Genomic DNA, 17,139 nt, shown 5'->3' with positions numbered 1-17,139 from the left:
ATAAACTACGCTTCTGAAGAAAGACACGACACAGGGTTATTCTGTTTGCTCTGGAGGCGTGCGCTGCAGAGGCTCATGGGTAATGTGTGTGTGTGTGTGTGTGTCAGGCGGCGGCGTACTCCTCCGAGGGCGGTGTACTGACCGAGGCTATGATGGATGCGCGGGTGGATGACGCTGTGAAACAGCACCAGCAGAAGATGGACTGGCTTCATGGAGAAGGGGTTCTGGATAACGAGGGCCGGATGATTCCCGCCAAAGCCTCCGCTCCCCCGCTCAAGGCACAGGAAGTGCTCCGTCCTCTACAGGAAGTGCCATCAGACCGGAGCAAGCCCGACGGGACTCCAGTTTAACGCTCGTGTAGTCTCTTCATGTGTCATTAAAGCTGCTGTTCGTCTGTCTGTATCCATGTTTACTGATCACCAGTCTGTAATATTAATATTCATGTTAATAATCGCCTGGAGACTGAAACAAGTCCACATGAAATCAACGGAAACTGTTTTTACGGCTGACAGTAAAGCCATTTTCACTTCTTATGATGTCTGTTTGAGTTTGAAGGGAATGAGTTATGATCAGATCACTTACAACTCACCAACACTATGTAAATCATTTCACATGAAAGTATGCCAAATTAAGTGTGAATGAATGGATTATGAATTAATTTTATCAATTTAACAAACAAATAAATAAAACTGAGTCAAAAACATAGTGATTCAAAAAGACAAAAATGCCACTGCAGTTTTTCCTTCCGAACAAAGCGACTCACCAGAATGATTCCGACTCTTCATTGATCCGAGATCCGGTTCAAATGAACTCGCTGGATTCTAAATAGGAATTTTCCAATGTTACAGAGCGAGATCCAGAACGAACCGACTCACTATGAATCGGACTTTATGAAGAAGTTTACAACGAACCGACTCAGTAAAAAGAATCGGTCTTTCTGAAGCTACATATGCGAGATTCATGTACTGCGTGTCCACACCGTCAGCGTCCAGAGCGTCAAAGCGGCCGGAAGTCATTCATTTTCAATGTGAGCCGCTTCGAGCAGCGGCGAGGACCGTTGAAAATAGCGATGTGTCGTTCGTGAACGAATCGTTCTTTTTGAACGAATCTTTTAGATGAACGAATCGTTCTCGTTCACTGAAGTTTGAAAAGGGGTACCCCCCCCCCCCAAAAAAACGGCTTATATGAAGGACTGAAAATAACTTGGTATTTATTAAAATATATATACACAAAGAAGTAAAACAGTGAAATACAGCACTCAATCAATTTAAATAAATGTATGCATTTAGCGGACGCTTTTATCCAAAGCGGCTTACAGTGCATTCAGGCTAACACTTGTTACTTAACATGTTCCCTGGGAATCGAACCCACAACCAATGCTCTACCACTGAGCCACAGGAACACTTGAACAATTAACTAATAATTATCCCTACATCAATATCCCTGTCAGTAAAGTCACTGTTACTGCCATTATCATTATTATTTTAATGCCCACTAGTGGTATTAATGTTCTGCTCAGGTAACATCTTCGACTTGACCTCTAAAATAGCCTGTTTTTTAGATTATAATTATTGAGCATGCAGCTCTTTAACCCTGTACTGTCTAGCATGCTCCTCTCATCTCATATTTGGGGATCATCACTCGCCCTCTGTGCCTCCTCCTGGTCCACATTTTCCTCACATTGTCTGAAGGCTTGTGACTGCTCCTCCTCATCTTAAATGTAATGTAATTATGAAACATTGCCATTAGTAGACTAAAATGTGAGTCTGATTAATTAATCAATTCTCCTGCACAGTGTCATGTCATCTTTATCACAGTGCAAAGTCTCTGTCTAACTCCTCTTTTCAGTGGACTTCTTGGCTTCAAACAATAATCAAAGTAGTGAAAGGATTAAGGCATTTAACGATTTTGAATAAAATAATTAATGTGATGCATTACTTCCATCATTCATTCTTCTTGCTAAAATTGAATGTGAGAAACTAATACTTCCTGGTTCTAGTAAGAACTCTTGCTGCTGCATTTTGGACTAGCTGTAGTTTGTTTACTAAGCGTGCAGAACAACCACCCAATAAAGCATCTTCATTCACTGCTACGAACTGATGGTGGTCATATAAGTACGATTTAAACCATGCTAATGCACTTCCACTGATGCCAACAAAGTGTTCAAGTCTATGCAAAAGAATGTTGTGGTCAATTGTGTCAAACGCAGCACTAAGATCCAATAAAACTAATAGAGAGATACACCCATGATCAGATGATAAGAGCAGATCATTTGTAACTCTAAGGAGAGCAGTCTCAGTACTATGATACGGTCTAAATCCTGACTGGAAATCCTCACATATACCATTTTTCTCTAAGAAGGAATATAATTGTGAGGATACCACCTTTTCTAGTATCTTGGACAGAAAAGGGAGATTCGAGATTGGTCTATAATTAACTAGTTCTTTGGGGTCAAGTTGTGGTTTTTTGATGAGAGGCTTAATAACAGCCAGTTTGAAGGTTTTGGGGACATATCCTAATGACAATGAGGAATTAATAATAGTCAGAAGAGGATCTATGACTTCTGGAAGCACCTCTTTCAGGAGCTTAGATGGTATAGGGTCTAACATACATGTTGTTGGTTTAGATGATTTAACAAGTTTATACAATTCTTCCTCTCCTATAGTAGAGAATGAGTGGAACTGTTCCTCAGGGGGTCTATAGTGCACTGTCTGATGTGATACTGTAGCTGACGGCTGAATGGTTGCAATTTTATCTCTAATAGTATCGATTTTAGAAGTAAAGTAGTTCATAAATTCATTACTGCTGTGATGTTGGGAAATGTCAACACTTGTTGAGGCTTTATTTTTCATTAATTTAGCCACTAATTTAGCTCAGTGCCAGCCAACGCGCGAAAGCTGTTTGAATCTGGCAGTTCTGTGACGTCACTGAACATTCTAAATCAGACTCTCAGGGGCACAGAAATAAGAATCCAATATATGGTGCAATAATACTAAAAATGTTAAAATGTAATTTACATTTTAAATTATTTTTGTTATAATATATCTGCCGACATTTGGACTGCCAACCAATCAGCAAACAGCAGCTGACTGTGACCCCAGCAGTCTATGATATAAACAGATAATTTTTGATTGCACATTAATAGCTAGCAATATGTCGCAGAGCTCCTTTCTTAATTTTTTTTTTTAGCAAAAAACCTCGGCTTGATGGACAGCCGGACACAAGGCCTTAACGTTACACCTGATGAGGATGTTTCTCCCTCCCCGGGCCCAACATCAACAGACAGTGTTGCCAGATTGGAAATGTCCAAGTATCGTACCAGAAGTTCAAAATTATCGTATTTGGAAGAAAATTATTACATTTAACAATTAACTACATTTTGACACGACCTGCAAATTACCACTAGGAATATGGTTGGACGGAAGCAGTGCGCCAAAAATACTATCCCATAATTTTGCACATTAATCTGACAATAAATGTGGCACACCCAGATTTTCATATGCACACCCAGAGTCTCTTTTCTGGCTACGCTACTGGTTAATACTTGTGATAAAGAAAGAGCGGGCGCGCCCGAACGTAGCGGACGTCACCCCGAGACGCGTGACGTGTGTGTGCGTGCGTGCGCGCTCGCGAGCGGAGTGAAGATGGCGGATGTTTGGAGTGAGGCGCTTCATGAGAGCAGCTGATAAAGAGAAACACAAACAAACATCAGCGGAGAAGAAGAAGAAGAGAGACGGACCAAGACCCCGCCAGGCAGGTAATCAGGCGTCTAATCATCTTCATCATCATCATCATCAGACGACAAACCCGATGTTAGCTCATGAAAACACTGTTGATTCACACCTCGTTACTGTAAACACCGCGGAGAGATCATCTGAGATCAGAGAATCAGACAGCACAGGTCCAGACCCCTCCGTGATTAAACACGGTTCTGATTATTAATCATGTTTTCATTAGCTGTGATCACGATCTGAAGAGTCAGGCTTTCACCACAAAACAACAACACCCCTACCCGTTACTGCTCTAAACTAGCCCCGATGCAGTTTGGGGGATCCCCGAGTAAACTCGCTGTTAAACACACGTCTTTAGGCTGTTCCTGCTACAGTTTCTACATCAAGGGCTAAATATCACGTTATTGGGATAGTTTCAACACGCAGACATGAGAAACTAACGTTACCCAGTGTTAAAGGAGAAGTTCACTTTCAGAATAAAAACAAAATCCATGCCTGCGCAGAGCTAATGCTAGCCAAGCGTTGTGGTAAAAAAAAAAAAAAAAAGAGAAAGAAATTCAAAACGGTGTTTTTTTAATAAGTTGAGCGATTGTTTTGCTAGATAAGTTGACGTCATGTCCGGCTGCGCAGACGGCGAGCACAGCTGCGCGGTCGCCATGGAGACGGAGGAGGTGCCGTCGGGAACGCGCAGCGTGGACGAGCTCCCCGAGGAGGTGCTGGAGTACATCCTGTCCTTCCTGTCACCCTACCAGGAGCACAAGACCGCTGCACTGGTGTGCAAGCAGTGGTACCGCCTCATCAAAGGTCAGAGGTCACGCAGTGAATCCTAATAATCGCGATTATTCACGGTAACAGTAACTATAACGATCATAGTAGCCAGAACTACAGTGATATCGACCGTAAAGCCCCTTTCACACCAAGAACGATAATGATATTAGATATTGTCTGTTTATTGTATGTGCATGTGTGTCTGTCGCTTTAAATTCTGAAGCTCATTATAGCAGGACGGATTCTGATTGGCTGTCAATGTCAGCTGGTAAAAATCATTATGAAAGTGATTTGTTATCATTATCGTTGAAGTTACCAGTATAGCTAACGTTATTGTTACAGTTCTTATCATTGTGGTTATCGTTATAGTTATTGTTACCTTAAATACTTATTATTATCACTATAGTTTCGTCTTTTGTTGCTGTTGCTATTATAGTTGTCATTAGCATTAAAATTAGTGTTACAGTTATAGTTATTATAGTTGCCATTAGTTATCGTAGAACTTTTAGTCATGATTTCGTTATAGTTTTCATTATTACGATCACCACTATTGCTATTGTAACAGTATTACATTTACACTTATAGATATTATTATAGTTCTCATTAAACGCAGCATTGTCGTTACAGTTAGTTACGGTATAGTTACTGTTATAGTTCTCATTTTAGATATAAAAGTTGTCGTTATTGTTAAGTTGTCGTTATTGTTATATAGTTATAGTGGTTGTTATAGTGACTGTACTTATCATTATAGTTCTTGTTATTGGTGCAGTTATTATGATTACTGTTAAAGTTATCAATGTCATTATAGTTATTATAGTCCCCATTCTAGCTGTAGTTAGTGTTCTAGTTCTAGTTTGAGTTATTATGGTTACAGTGAGCTGTATGGTTCTGGTTGTAGTTATGTCATGTGACTCTGGGATGTGAGACGAGTTTAACGGTCAGTCGGACGCCTCTGCTGAGAACATGAATCAGCACAGCTGTGTCAACTACTCTGTGTGTGTGTGTGTCTCTCTCAGGTGTGGCGTATCAGTGTTATCATGGTTTCCTGAGGGCCGTTCAGGAGGGAAACATCCAGTGGGAGAGTCGCACATATCCATATCCTGGAACACCGATAACACAACGTTTCTCACACAGTCAGTGAATGGATCACACACACACACACACACACACACACATACACACTCTCTCACTCACACCAGTTTCCTGATGTTGCTGTGTGAATCTGCTGAACTAGATCACAGTAGATTCTTTTGAACCAGTTCTTTTAAACCAGTTCTTTTAAAGAGTCACAAGTGATTCGTGTGAATCATTTTAAAGAATGACTCATTGAGTCAGAGAGTCTCAATCACTCTCTGAAGAGATGCTGATCATTTAGTTGTATGAAATGTTAACTGTTGACAGTATGTAGAGTAATGTGTGTGTGTGTGTGTGTGTTGCAGGTGCGTGTTACTACGACTCGAATCAGTCGATGTACGTGTTCGGTGGCTGCACTCAGAGCAGCTGTAACGCAGCGTTTAACGATCTGTGGCGTCTGGATCTCAACAGTAAGGAGTGGATCCGGCCGCTGGCGTCAGGTCAGACTGTGTGTGTGTCTTTGTGTGAGAGTGTGTGTGTGTCTGTGTGTGTGTCAGCTCCATCACTCATGCCTCTCGTGTGTGTTCAGGCTCGTACCCGTCTCCTAAAGCCGGAGCGACGCTGGTGATGTTCAGGGATCTGCTGGTTCTGTTCGGCGGCTGGACGCGGCCCAGTCCATACCCTCTGCACCAGCCCGAGCGCTTCTTCGACGAAATACACACCTACTCGCCCTCCAAGAACTGGTGAGTTCATGCATCGTCTGAATCTGAATAAATCATCTCTCCAGTGATGTGTGGTTTGTTCGGAGGACAATATTTGTCTGAGATACAACTATTAGAAAATCTGGAATCTGAGGGAGCAAAAAAGTCTAAATATTGAGAAAAATCATCTTTAAAGTTTTTCAAATGAAGTTCTTAGCAATGCATATTACTAATCAAAAATTAAGTTATGATATATTTACAGTAGGAGACTGAACAACTATCCAATCTAAATGCATACGTAGTCTACTGCAGAGTCGGTTAATTCTTGGAAAAGTGTTTATTATGGCATACGTTTAAATCTGCACACAATGCATAAAATTTTTATGCACATTTTCCCCCCAGCATTAGTATAATAACAAATCCTACATGTATTAGAGTGAAAACTCATTTACTTCATCTACAGTGATATCGTTGACTTGATTGCAAATAAATGCACAGACACTATTTAACTGAACAGAGATGACATCACTGAATTCAATGATGAACTGCCTTTAACTATCATTTTGCATTATTGACACTGTTGTCCTAATGAATGTTGTTCAGTTGCTTTGACGCAATGTATTTTGTTTAAAGCGCTATATAAATAAAGGTGACTTGACTTATGTGCCTTCCCCGCTCATACAGTACTCAGTGTATTTGTGCAGGTCTTAAAGAGCCTCACAGTTTACTTTAAAGTATTGTAATATATAATAAATAAAATTTATTTGCGTTAAATATTTTGACTGATTTTCTTAAAAGGTTTTCATTTTCTGAATCAATGATGAACTGACTTTAACTGAAACTTGAGTGTTTACTGTGTTGCATTATTACACATGGTTTCATATTTAAAACTGTAAATCTGCTTTGACACAATCTCTCTTTTTAAAAGCACTAGATAAATGAAGGTGACTTGACTTAACAGAAGAGCCTGTGTAATTTCTGTTGCTTTGAGAAGTATATTTTCATAATTTGAACTGAACTTTTATTGAGCCATTTGTCTTGAGCTTTAACTTTGTGTTTGATTGTTTTTAACAAATGAAAAGAAAACGTTGACTGGGTTCTGTGATTCCATCTGTGATTCCTGCATGGTGTGACTCAAGGGAAGCTGTGTGTGTCAGACAGGAAGTGGGAGCCTGTAACTCCGCCCCTTTCTCACCCGCAGGTGGAACTGCATTGTGACGACTCACGGGCCGCCGCCGATGGCGGGACACTCGTCCTCTGTGATGGGCAGCACTATGGTGGTGTTTGGAGGCTCTCTGGGCGCGCGGCAGATGTACGTATGACGCGAGCGAGTCATCCGCGAACGATCCAGTCGCGTGTTTATCCTGTGTGTGTTTGTGTCGCAGGAGTAACGAGGTCTGGGTTCTGGATCTGGAGCAGTGGTCCTGGTCCAAACCGGCCATCAGCGGCCCGTCTCCTCACCCTCGCGGGGGACAGTCTCAGGTAACACTGCCTCCTCAGTCTCTCACTGACTCCCATGATGCTCCGAGTCTGAGCGCTCACTGAGTCCCCTCGTGTTCCTCAGATCGTGATCGACAGCAAGACCCTGCTGATCCTGGGCGGCTGCGGTGGGCCAAACGCTGTGAGTATCTGCTGTTTGTGCGTGAGTGTGCAAGTGAGAGTGTGCGAGTGGTAATGCGTGAGTGTACGAGTGGGACTGCGTGAGTGTGCGAGTGGGAGTGCATGAGTGTGCGAGTGAGAGTGTGCAGGTGGGACTGCGTGAGTGTGCGAGTGAGAGTGTGCGAGTGAGAGTGTGCGAGTGAGAGTGTGGGAGTGTGCGAGTGGGAGTGCGTGAGTGTGAGAGTGTGCAGGTGGGACTGCGTGAGAGTGTGCAAGTGGGACTGTGTGAGTGTGCGAGTGGGAGTGCGTGAGTGTGCGAGTGAGAGTGTGCAGGTGGGACTGCGTGAGTGTGCGAGTGGGAGTGCGTGAGTATACGAGTGAGAGTGTGCAGGTGGGACTGCGTGAGTGTGCGAGTGGGAGTGCGTGAGTGGGACTGCGTGAGTGTGGGAGTGTGCGTGAGTGTGCGAGTGAGAGTGAGTGTGCGAGTGGGACTGTGTGAGTGTGCGAGTGGGAGTGCATGAGTGTGCGAGTGGGAGTGCATGAGTGTGCGAGTGGGAGTGCGTGAGTGTGCGAGTGGGAGTGCGTGAGTGTGCGAGTGGGACTGTGCGAGTGGGAGTGTGCGAGTGGGACTGCGTGAGTGTGCGAGTGGGAGTGTGCGTGAGTGCGAGTGGGACTGCGTGAGTGTGCGAGTGAGAGTGTGGGAGTGCGTGAGTGTGCGAGTGGGACTGTGCGAGTGGGAGTGTGCGAGTGGGACTGCGTGAGTGTGCGAGTGGGAGTGTGCGTGAGTGGGACTGCGTGAGTGTGCGAGTGAGAGTGTGCGAGTGGGAGTGTGCGAGTGGGACTGCGTGAGTGTGGGAGTGTGCGTGAGTGTGCGAGTGGGACTGCATGAGTGTGGGAGTGTGCGTGAGTGTGCGAGTGAGAGTGAGTGTGCGAGTGGGACTGCGTGAGTGTGCGAGTGGGACTGCGTGAGTGTGCGAGTGGGAGTGCGTGAGTGTGCGAGTGGGAGTGTGCGAGTGGGACTGCGTGAGTGTGCGAGTGGGAGTGTGCGTGAGTGCGAGTGGGACTGCGTGAGTGTGCGAGTGGGAGTGTGCGAGTGGGACTGCGTGAGTGTGCAGGTGGGACTGTGCGAGTGGGAGTGCGTGAGTGGGAGTGCGTGAGTGGGAGTGCGTGAGTGGGACTGCGTGAGTGTGCAGGTGGGACTGCGTGAGTGGGAGTGCGTGAGTGGGAGTGCGTGAGTGGGAGTGCGTGAGTGGGAGTGCGTGAGTGTGCGAGTAGGACTGCGCGAGTGTGCAAGTGGGACTGCGCGAGTGTGCAAGTGGGACTGTGCGAGTGGGAGTGCGTGAGTGGGAGTGTGCGAGTGGGAGTGTGCGAGTGGGACTGCGTGAGTGTGCAGGTGGGACTGCGTGAGTGGGAGTGCGTGAGTGGGAGTGCGTGAGTGGGAGTGCGTGAGTGGGAGTGCGTGAGTGTGCGAGTGGGACTGCGCGAGTGGGACTGCGCGAGTGTGCAAGTGGGAGTGTGCGAGTGGGACTGCGTGAGTGTGCGAGTGAGAGTGCGTGAGTGTGCGAGTGGGAGTGCGTGAGTGCGTGAGTGTGCGAGTGGGAGTGTGCAGGTGGGACTGCGTGAGTGCAAGTGGGACTGCGTGAGTGTGAGAGTGGGAGTGTGCGTGAGTGTGTGAGTGGGACTGCGTGAGTGTGCGAGTGGGAGTGTGTAGGTGGGACTGCGTGAGTGCGAGTGGGAGTGCGTGAGTTTGTGAGTGGGATTGCGTGAGTGCGAGTGGGAGTGTGCGTGAGTGTGTGAGTGGGACTGCGTGAGTGTGCGAGTGAGAGTGTGCGAGTGGGAGTGTGCGAGTGGGACTGCGTGAGTGTGCAGGTGGGACTGTGCGAGTGGGAGTGCGTGAGTGGGAGTGTGCGAGTGGGAGTGTGCGAGTGGGACTGCGTGAGTGTGCAGGTGGGACTGCGTGAGTGGGAGTGCGTGAGTGGGAGTGCGTGAGTGGGAGTGCGTGAGTGGGAGTGCGTGAGTGTGCGAGTGGGACTGCGCGAGTGTGCAAGTGGGAGTGTGCGAGTGGGACTGCGTGAGTGTGCGAGTGAGAGTGCGTGAGTGTGCGAGTGGGAGTGCGTGAGTGCGTGAGTGTGCGAGTGGGAGTGTGCAGGTGGGACTGCGTGAGTGCAAGTGGGACTGCGTGAGTGTGAGAGTGGGAGTGTGCATGAGTGTGTGAGTGGGACTGCGTGAGTGTGCGAGTGGGAGTGTGTAGGTGGGACTGCGTGAGTGCGAGTGGGAGTGCGTGAGTTTGTGAGTGGGATTGCGTGAGTGCGAGTGGGAGTGTGCGTGAGTGTGTGAGTGGGACTGCGTGAGTGTGCGAGTGAGAGTGTGCGTGAGTGTGCGAGTGGGAGTGCGTGAGTGTGCAGGTGGGACTGCGTGAGTGTGGGAGTGCGTGAGTGTGCGAGTGGGACTGCGTGAGTGTGCGAGTGGGACTGCGTGAGTGTGCAGGTGGGACTGCGTGAGTGTGCAGGTGGGACTGCGTGAGTGTGCGAGTGGGACTGCGTGAGTGTGCAGGTGGGACTGCGTGAGTGTGCAGGTGGGACTGCGTGAGTGTGCAGGTGGGAGTGTGCAGGTGGGACTGCGTGAGTGTGCGAGTGGGAGTGTGCGTGAGTGTGCGAGTGGGAGTGTGCGTGAGTGTGCGAGTGGGAGTGTGCGTGAGTGTACGAGAGTGGGAGTGTGCGTGAGTGTGTGAGTGGGACTGCGTGAGTGTGTGAGTGGGAGTGTGCAGGTGGGACTGCGTGAGTGCGAGTGGGAGTGTGCATGAGTGTGCGAGTGGGACTGCGTGAGTGTGCGAGTGGGAGTGTGCGAGTGGGAGTGCGGGAGTGTGCGAGTGGGAGTGCGTGAGTGTGCGAGTGGGAGTGCGTGAGTGTGCGAGTGGGAGTGCGTGAGTGTGCGAGTGGGACTGCGTGAGTGTGCGAGTGGGAGTGCGTGAGTGTGCGAGTGGGAGTGCGTGAGTGCGAGTGGGAGTGCGTGAGTGCGAGTGGGAGTGCGTGAGTGTGCGAGTGGGAGTGCGTGAGTGTGCGAGTGGGACTGCGTGAGTGTGCAGGTGGGACTGCGTGAGTGTGCGAGTGGGACTGCGTGAGTGTGCGAGTGGGACTGCGTGAGTGTGCGAGTGGGACTGCGTGAGTGTGCAGGTGGGACTGCGTGAGTGTGCAGGTGGGACTGCGTGAGTGTGCAGGTGGGACTGCGTGAGTGTGCAGGTGGGACTGCGTGAGTGTGCAGGTGGGACTGCGTGAGTGTGCGAGTGGGACTGCGTGAGTGTGCGAGTGGGACTGCGTGAGTGTGCGAGTGGGACTGCGTGAGTGTGCGAGTGGGAGTGCGTGAGTGTGCAGGTGGGAGTGCGTGAGTGTGCGAGTGGGACTGCGTGAGTGTGCGAGTGGGACTGCGTGAGTGTGCAGGTGGGACTGCGTGAGTGTGCAGGTGGGACTGCGTGAGTGTGCTGGTGGGAGTGCGTGAGTGTGCGCGCGTGAGTGTGCGAGTGGGAGTGCGTGAGTGTGCGAGTGGGACTGCGTGAGTGTGCGAGTGGGACTGCGTGAGTGTGCGAGTGGGACTGCGTGAGTGTGCGAGTGGGACTGCGTGAGTGTGCAGGTGGGACTGCGTGAGTGTGCGAGTGGGACTGCGTGAGTGTGCAGGTGGGACTGCGTGAGTGTGCAGGTGGGACTGCGTGAGTGTGCGAGTGGGACTGCGTGAGTGTGCAGGTGGGACTGCGTGAGTGTGCAGGTGGGACTGCGTGAGTGTGCTGGTGGGAGTGCGTGAGTGTGCGCGCGTGAGTGTGCGAGTGGGAGTGCGTGAGTGTGTGTGTTTGAGTGTGAGAGTGAGTGATTGTGTGTGTGCGCGAGTATGTGTGCACTTGTGTGTGTGTGAGTGTGTTATTGCACTGCAGTGATGTCTGTGTGTGCAGCTGCTGAAGGATGCGTGGCTGCTGCACATGAGCGCCTCCCCCTGGACGTGGCAGCAGCTGCGTGTGGAGAACGAGGATCACGGCGCGCCGGAGCTCTGGTGTCATCCGGCCTGCAAGGTGAGACTTCAAACAATCACTTCCTGACTAGAAAATTGTCAGACATAAACTCTCAATCGCAAGAAAAAAGTCAGGATTGGAAGATAAAAAGTTTTCTTTTTTCAACAAAAGTAAACAAACAGGATGTAAACTTAGAATTGTGAAGTCAGAATTCACAAAGTTCTCCTAATTCTATTAAACTACTGCCAGAAAAATATTGAAATTGTGAGATAAAAAGTTGTGATTACATAATTTTGTCTGCTTAAATTCACCCTTTTTCTTACAATCCACTGCAATGTCGCATTCAGATCCATCCTACACTTTTCAATAATCCATTTCCCTCAGAAGTACATCGCAACACAGACAACAATCCATAGTCAAAATATGAAAATTGCAACAAAGAAAACAATTGCGAAAAAAGTTAAAATTGCAGAAAGAGGCAAAAAATTGTAAAAAAAAATGTAATTTAAAAAAAGTAGCAAAAATGTAAAAATTGCATAAAGTCTGAATATGGAAAAGATGTCAAAATATTAGAAAAAAAGTCAGAATTGCAGATTTATATAACGCAGTTTATATATCCCCCCCTCCCCTCTCTCTATCTCCCCCTCCTCCCCCCATCTGTCTCTCAGGTGGGTCAGTGTGTGGTGGTGTTCTCTCAGGCTCTGTCAGGTCGAGCTCCTCTCAGCCCCAGTATGAGCTCTCGTCCCTCACCCATCAGCTCCACACCGGCTCCTCTGGGGCCAGACCCGCCCTCGCTGCGCTCACAGTCTCCGGTGCGCGGCGGAGCGGCAGGCGTGGTGCTGGGCGCGGTCGAGGAGGCTCCCTGTGTGAACGGGCGCTGGGGGACCCTTCGGCCCCGAGCATCGGCCCGAGCCTCGCCCTCACGGGGCCCCGACAGCCCACCGCTGCTCAACGGCTCCTCACCCTCCACCAGCCCGGCGTCTCCACCCACACGGCCGCAGGTGGAGTACAGCTGGGACGACCTGCCCTCTTCTAACGGGCTGCACACGCCTCCGCTGACCGGGTCACCATGCACCCCTCCGGGCGCTGTTTCTCCCGCCGCCCTGCGCCGTGGTCTGGAGGCCATCAAAGCTTCCTCCTCGCTGCCGTCCTCCTCCTCACTGTCCCAGCCAGGTGTGGCCACGCCTCCCGCCTCCTCCAGCCCCCCGCAGGCCTCCGACGGACCCCCCATCCCACCCATCGCCCGTCGCCTCGCCCACCACCCGCCGCAGAGCTTGAACGTGGGCAAGCCGCTCTACCAGTCGCTCAACTGCAAGCCCATGCAGATGTACGTGCTGGACATCTCTCGTGCCAAGTCGGGCAGCGTGGTGTCGTGGCGGGCGTACGGGAGCGGAGGAGCACCCAGCGCGGTCACCGGGCCGCCCGAGACCAGCCTGCATACAGTGGTTCAGGGCCGCGGAGAGCTCATCATCTTCGGAGGCCTGATGGACAAAAAGCAGAACGTGAAATATTACCCCAAAACCAACGCCTTGTACTTCGTCCGCGCCAAGAGGTGATGGAGGAGCAACGCCGACTGCTGCCCTTACACTAACTTACTCAAACACAGCTCCACACGTATACAGGACACTATAACATAGATGTGCTTTCAGTTTCTGAGCGAGTGAAAGATGTTTTAGTTCTGAGAGGGAACTCTAGAAGGGAATCTTTTATTGTTTGGCACATTTCACCTCTGAAACGCTGATCTGACAAAAGTAAACCGGCGACTGGAGGAGGAACTGATGAAATTGACCTTTTTTTTACCGCTCTTTCAGCCTGCAATGTTTACATTAAGTGTGTGTGTGTGTGTGTGTGTGTGTGTGTGAGAGTGCTGTTGAGGGAATGAGACTGTGGATTGTAAACAGAAATAAAGTTCTTCATGTCTTAATGTCTTAATTCTGATATAATGTTGCGTGATCTTTGACTATAACAGAATAAAACTGTGCGGTCATCTCCGTTCACACAATTCTACTACATGCTACATTTGAATGTATTGTTATTTTATTTCAGGTATATAAATGTAAAAACCTCACCTTCAGTGGCCTGTAGCACCATGGTAACCTATGCTCCAGAGCAGGTTTTATTCTGGGTTAGAGATGACAAACACTACCCTGACCAATCAGCTGTGAGTACAGTGACACTGAAGCCACTCCCCCAGATCTCTCGCTCTCTATTAAAGCAGTTTACAGTAAAAGTATTTTACAGACAAAATTGGCTGACTTTTGCGGCTACTTATTATATTTATATCATATTAATTCTAATTGTTTATAATTCATATGTATTTACTAATTATATGAATTAGCAATTAATTTTACGTGTGTGTGTGTGTGTGTGTGTGTGTGTGTGTGTGTGAGAGACTGCTGCACGTGTCACACATTCACGTGCACCCGCTCCAGAGTTAGTAATCACAAACTCTGAGTGGACAGAGAAGGTTTATGTCAAGCTTTGTGAGCCCGGTGAACCTTATCTTAACCAGCTTGGCTTCATCAGGTTTAGTCACCTCTAAACTTACTCTGAGTTTGTTAATCTCGCTTCGTGATACAGGTCCTTTTTTGAGAACGGCCAAACATATGCAAACAGAGATTATTTATTATTATTATTTCTATTTTTAACGGTTAAATTAATTTCTAGTGTTTAAATTAATTGTTTAAAGCGGATCGTTCCAGTCCTTGTCTCTGATTGGCTGAGCTGCGTTCAAAGCTGTTGTAAATAAAGAAACACACCTTTGTTTACTTCTGTGTTGCTCAGCAGCGGCAACTGATTCTGAGGAACTACATTGTTTGTTGGAAAATTACTGTTTTTATTAATATCATTCCATTTTAATTGCTCTGTCTTCAGTTTTAATTTAATTTTTAATGCTTGTTTAATTTTTTTTATTTTTTTTTATTTACTTCGTTTAATGTTTACTCAGTATTTAACAGTTTGTGTTTGTAATTGGGACAATTTGCTGCCATCAGTGGTTTGTGTAGCTCTGTTTGTTCCAGTTTTGACTCAAGAATGTGAGTATTCGATCCGCTATGGGACTTTCACCATGATTCACCTTGCCTTTAACCCATTTGAATTCAGTCTGCGATGCTCCGTCCTGATTGGCTTAGCACTGGGGAGGCAGTGAGGTGAAGAAGCAGCTGCGCTGTGATTGGTCAGGGCAGGGCAGTGGGTGGGGCGTTGACTCGAGCACTTTGTGTATACTACACTCGAGTATATTTGAGTTTGAGTAAATTTGAATGTATTGTGTGAGAATACCTGAGTATATCCGAGTCTGAGTATACTTGAGTATATCTGAGTTTAAGTATATTTGTGTATATCAGAGTTTGAGTGTGTTGTGTGTGTAAATCTGAGTATCTTTGAGTTTGAGTATGTGCGAGCGGGTTGGTGTGTTTTTTCTGCTGTTTTATTGAGCGAGTGTTTGTGTTGTTCAGGGCGTGTTGAGTGTATCGGCCTGAGGGGTTAACAGGTCATTAACAGGGATGTCCCTGGGGTCATGGTGGGGTCAACTGGACACATTCAGCTCTGCTAAACACTGGGTCACACATCTGCACATGTAAATGAGCACAGACTGACGTGTGTGAGGTGTAATCCAGGAAGAGATGAGGATGCCATGATCAGAGGGTCTGTGGACGAGTTCAAAAGGGTAAAACACACACTATATACAACAGCATTAACAGTTTAGAGTAACCTCTCTCAGGGGCGTCTGTACTGCGGGTTTGGGGACTGTCTGATGAATGTTTGTGCTACTGTGGGGGTCAAGGGTTTGTATGAAGGAATGACACCAGTGTTTGTGTGTCTGACTCCTCATACGGTTCTCAGTATGTTCAGATGGGACGTCCTGAGACAGTGAACACACATCTACACTGATTCACCACACACTGACGCTTGCACTTAAATTGACTCTTCAAATGCAGCTGAAGAGGATCATGGGAAGAACAGTTTTACCTCACCGGAGTCTTATCTCTGATATAACCCAGTGAAGACTTCAGCTCATTTACATGGGAGCTCTTTGGAGAAAAGTGTCTGCTGAATGCTCAAATCTAATGTAAATGTAAATCAAGATACTAAACGTTTTGATCAGCTCAACACATTTAATCCAAAGTATTTAGTTCCTCTGTAAGGTTTTTTTTTATTGTTGTTTTGTTTTTTTACAATCTCTTTTTACAATCACATTTCCTAAAACAGCACACCATAACTTTGGATCATTTATCATTGCTTTGGCATAAAGTGCTTTGTATAATGTTTTTAGAGTGTTGTGTTACGATTGATAAATGTGATTTAATGTGAGTGTGTGTGCGCGCGTGTGTGTGTGTGTGTCGGCTCCCTCTGCTGGAGGAGTGTGAACGAGCCCTTGGCTGGGGAGAACATTTACATTCACATTCAGTTCAATTCAGCTTTATTTGTGTAGCGCTTTTCATGATACAAATCAGATGAAGTGTAAAGGCCCAAGAACAGAACCCTGAGGAACACCGTGAGAGACAGCGGCAGTTAATGACGTGAACAAACAGATGGTGATCGGAAGTTTTGACTCTTCAATTAGTCTTCAGAAATGGATGACATTAATTTAGTGACTCTTATGGAATTATGATAATATTTTGTAATTATCATTTAAATCTGACAAATTTTTAAACTGTGTGTCTTAAATCAATATCTCAGGAAATTGTTAAGGGGTTTCATATCAGAATATGATTTCATACATGACCTCAGTAGAGTACTCCAGGACTGACAAATCTATAGGGAAATAAAAATTATTTCAATATTCCTATGAAATATTAGATATTATTATGAAAATCTTGTCAATTATTACTCACATTATTCACATTATTTGGAGCGCGCAGAGAGAGCAGCACTCATTGCTATATCTATCTATCTATCTATCTATCTATCTATCTATCTATCTATCTATCTATATATATATATATATATATAATTATCATTTTTGCATATGCATGTTCATTCATGTTTTTTTTTTTTTTATTGAGTCCCGGTGTCCTCTACCAAGGACACTGCATAACATATGAATAAAATATTCATTTCAATAAAAAAAAATAAAAAATCTTACTCTAAACAATGTAATGACATAAAATATTTTTTCCCAATAAAATGTATTATTTCTGAGTCTCAGGATGTTAAAATATATTTTACTCTCATGGAATCCAGTTACTTGGCAGCTGTAGTGTTCTGACGTCACAGTGACGGTGGCGCGCAGGTTTGCGGTGCTCGCCGCCGAGTGCTGCTCTCTCTG

At 46.7% G+C, this 17,139-nt stretch overlaps 2 protein-coding genes across 2 annotated transcripts in view; both read left to right on the top strand.

The window, feature by feature from the left end:
* LOC132098196 (ATPase family AAA domain-containing protein 3-like) overlaps positions 1–531 on the top strand; it is a 6,061-nt gene extending 5,530 nt beyond the window's left edge. Inside the window, exon 16 of the mRNA XM_059504388.1 lies at positions 108–531. Coding sequence (XP_059360371.1) covers positions 108–350 — 243 coding nt within the window. The 3' untranslated portion in view covers positions 351–531. The remainder of the gene's footprint in view (positions 1–107) is intronic.
* Positions 532–3,615: 3,084 nt separating this feature from the next.
* On the top strand, positions 3,616–13,794 carry LOC132098180 (F-box only protein 42-like). Its single transcript, XM_059504359.1, has 10 exons — positions 3,616–3,757; positions 4,333–4,535; positions 5,516–5,632; positions 5,939–6,073; positions 6,163–6,316; positions 7,476–7,586; positions 7,660–7,756; positions 7,839–7,895; positions 11,814–11,930; positions 12,539–13,794. The coding sequence occupies exons 2-10, from the start codon at positions 4,346–4,348 to the stop codon at positions 13,424–13,426; spliced, it is 1,866 nt and encodes a 621-aa protein (XP_059360342.1). The 5' UTR covers positions 3,616–3,757; positions 4,333–4,345; the 3' UTR covers positions 13,427–13,794.
* The last annotated feature ends 3,345 nt before the right edge of the window (positions 13,795–17,139 follow it).

Source organism: Carassius carassius, chromosome 21 (assembly GCF_963082965.1).
Source record: "Carassius carassius chromosome 21, fCarCar2.1, whole genome shotgun sequence".
NCBI classification, from domain to species: domain Eukaryota; kingdom Metazoa; phylum Chordata; class Actinopteri; order Cypriniformes; family Cyprinidae; genus Carassius; species Carassius carassius.
The sequence above is the reverse complement of the archived record's forward strand: the minus strand, read 5'-3'. Positions and strand labels throughout refer to the sequence as shown.

Coding starts and splice junctions, on each gene's coding strand:
- LOC132098180 (XM_059504359.1), top strand. CDS start 4,346: ATGTCCGGCTGCGCAGACGGCGAGCACAGCTGCGCGGTCGCCATGGAG. Junction 4,536..5,515: donor GTGGTACCGCCTCATCAAAG/GTCAGAGGTCAC, acceptor TGTCTCTCTCAG/GTGTGGCGTATCAGTGTTAT. Junction 5,633..5,938: donor AACACAACGTTTCTCACACA/GTCAGTGAATGG, acceptor TGTGTGTTGCAG/GTGCGTGTTACTACGACTCG.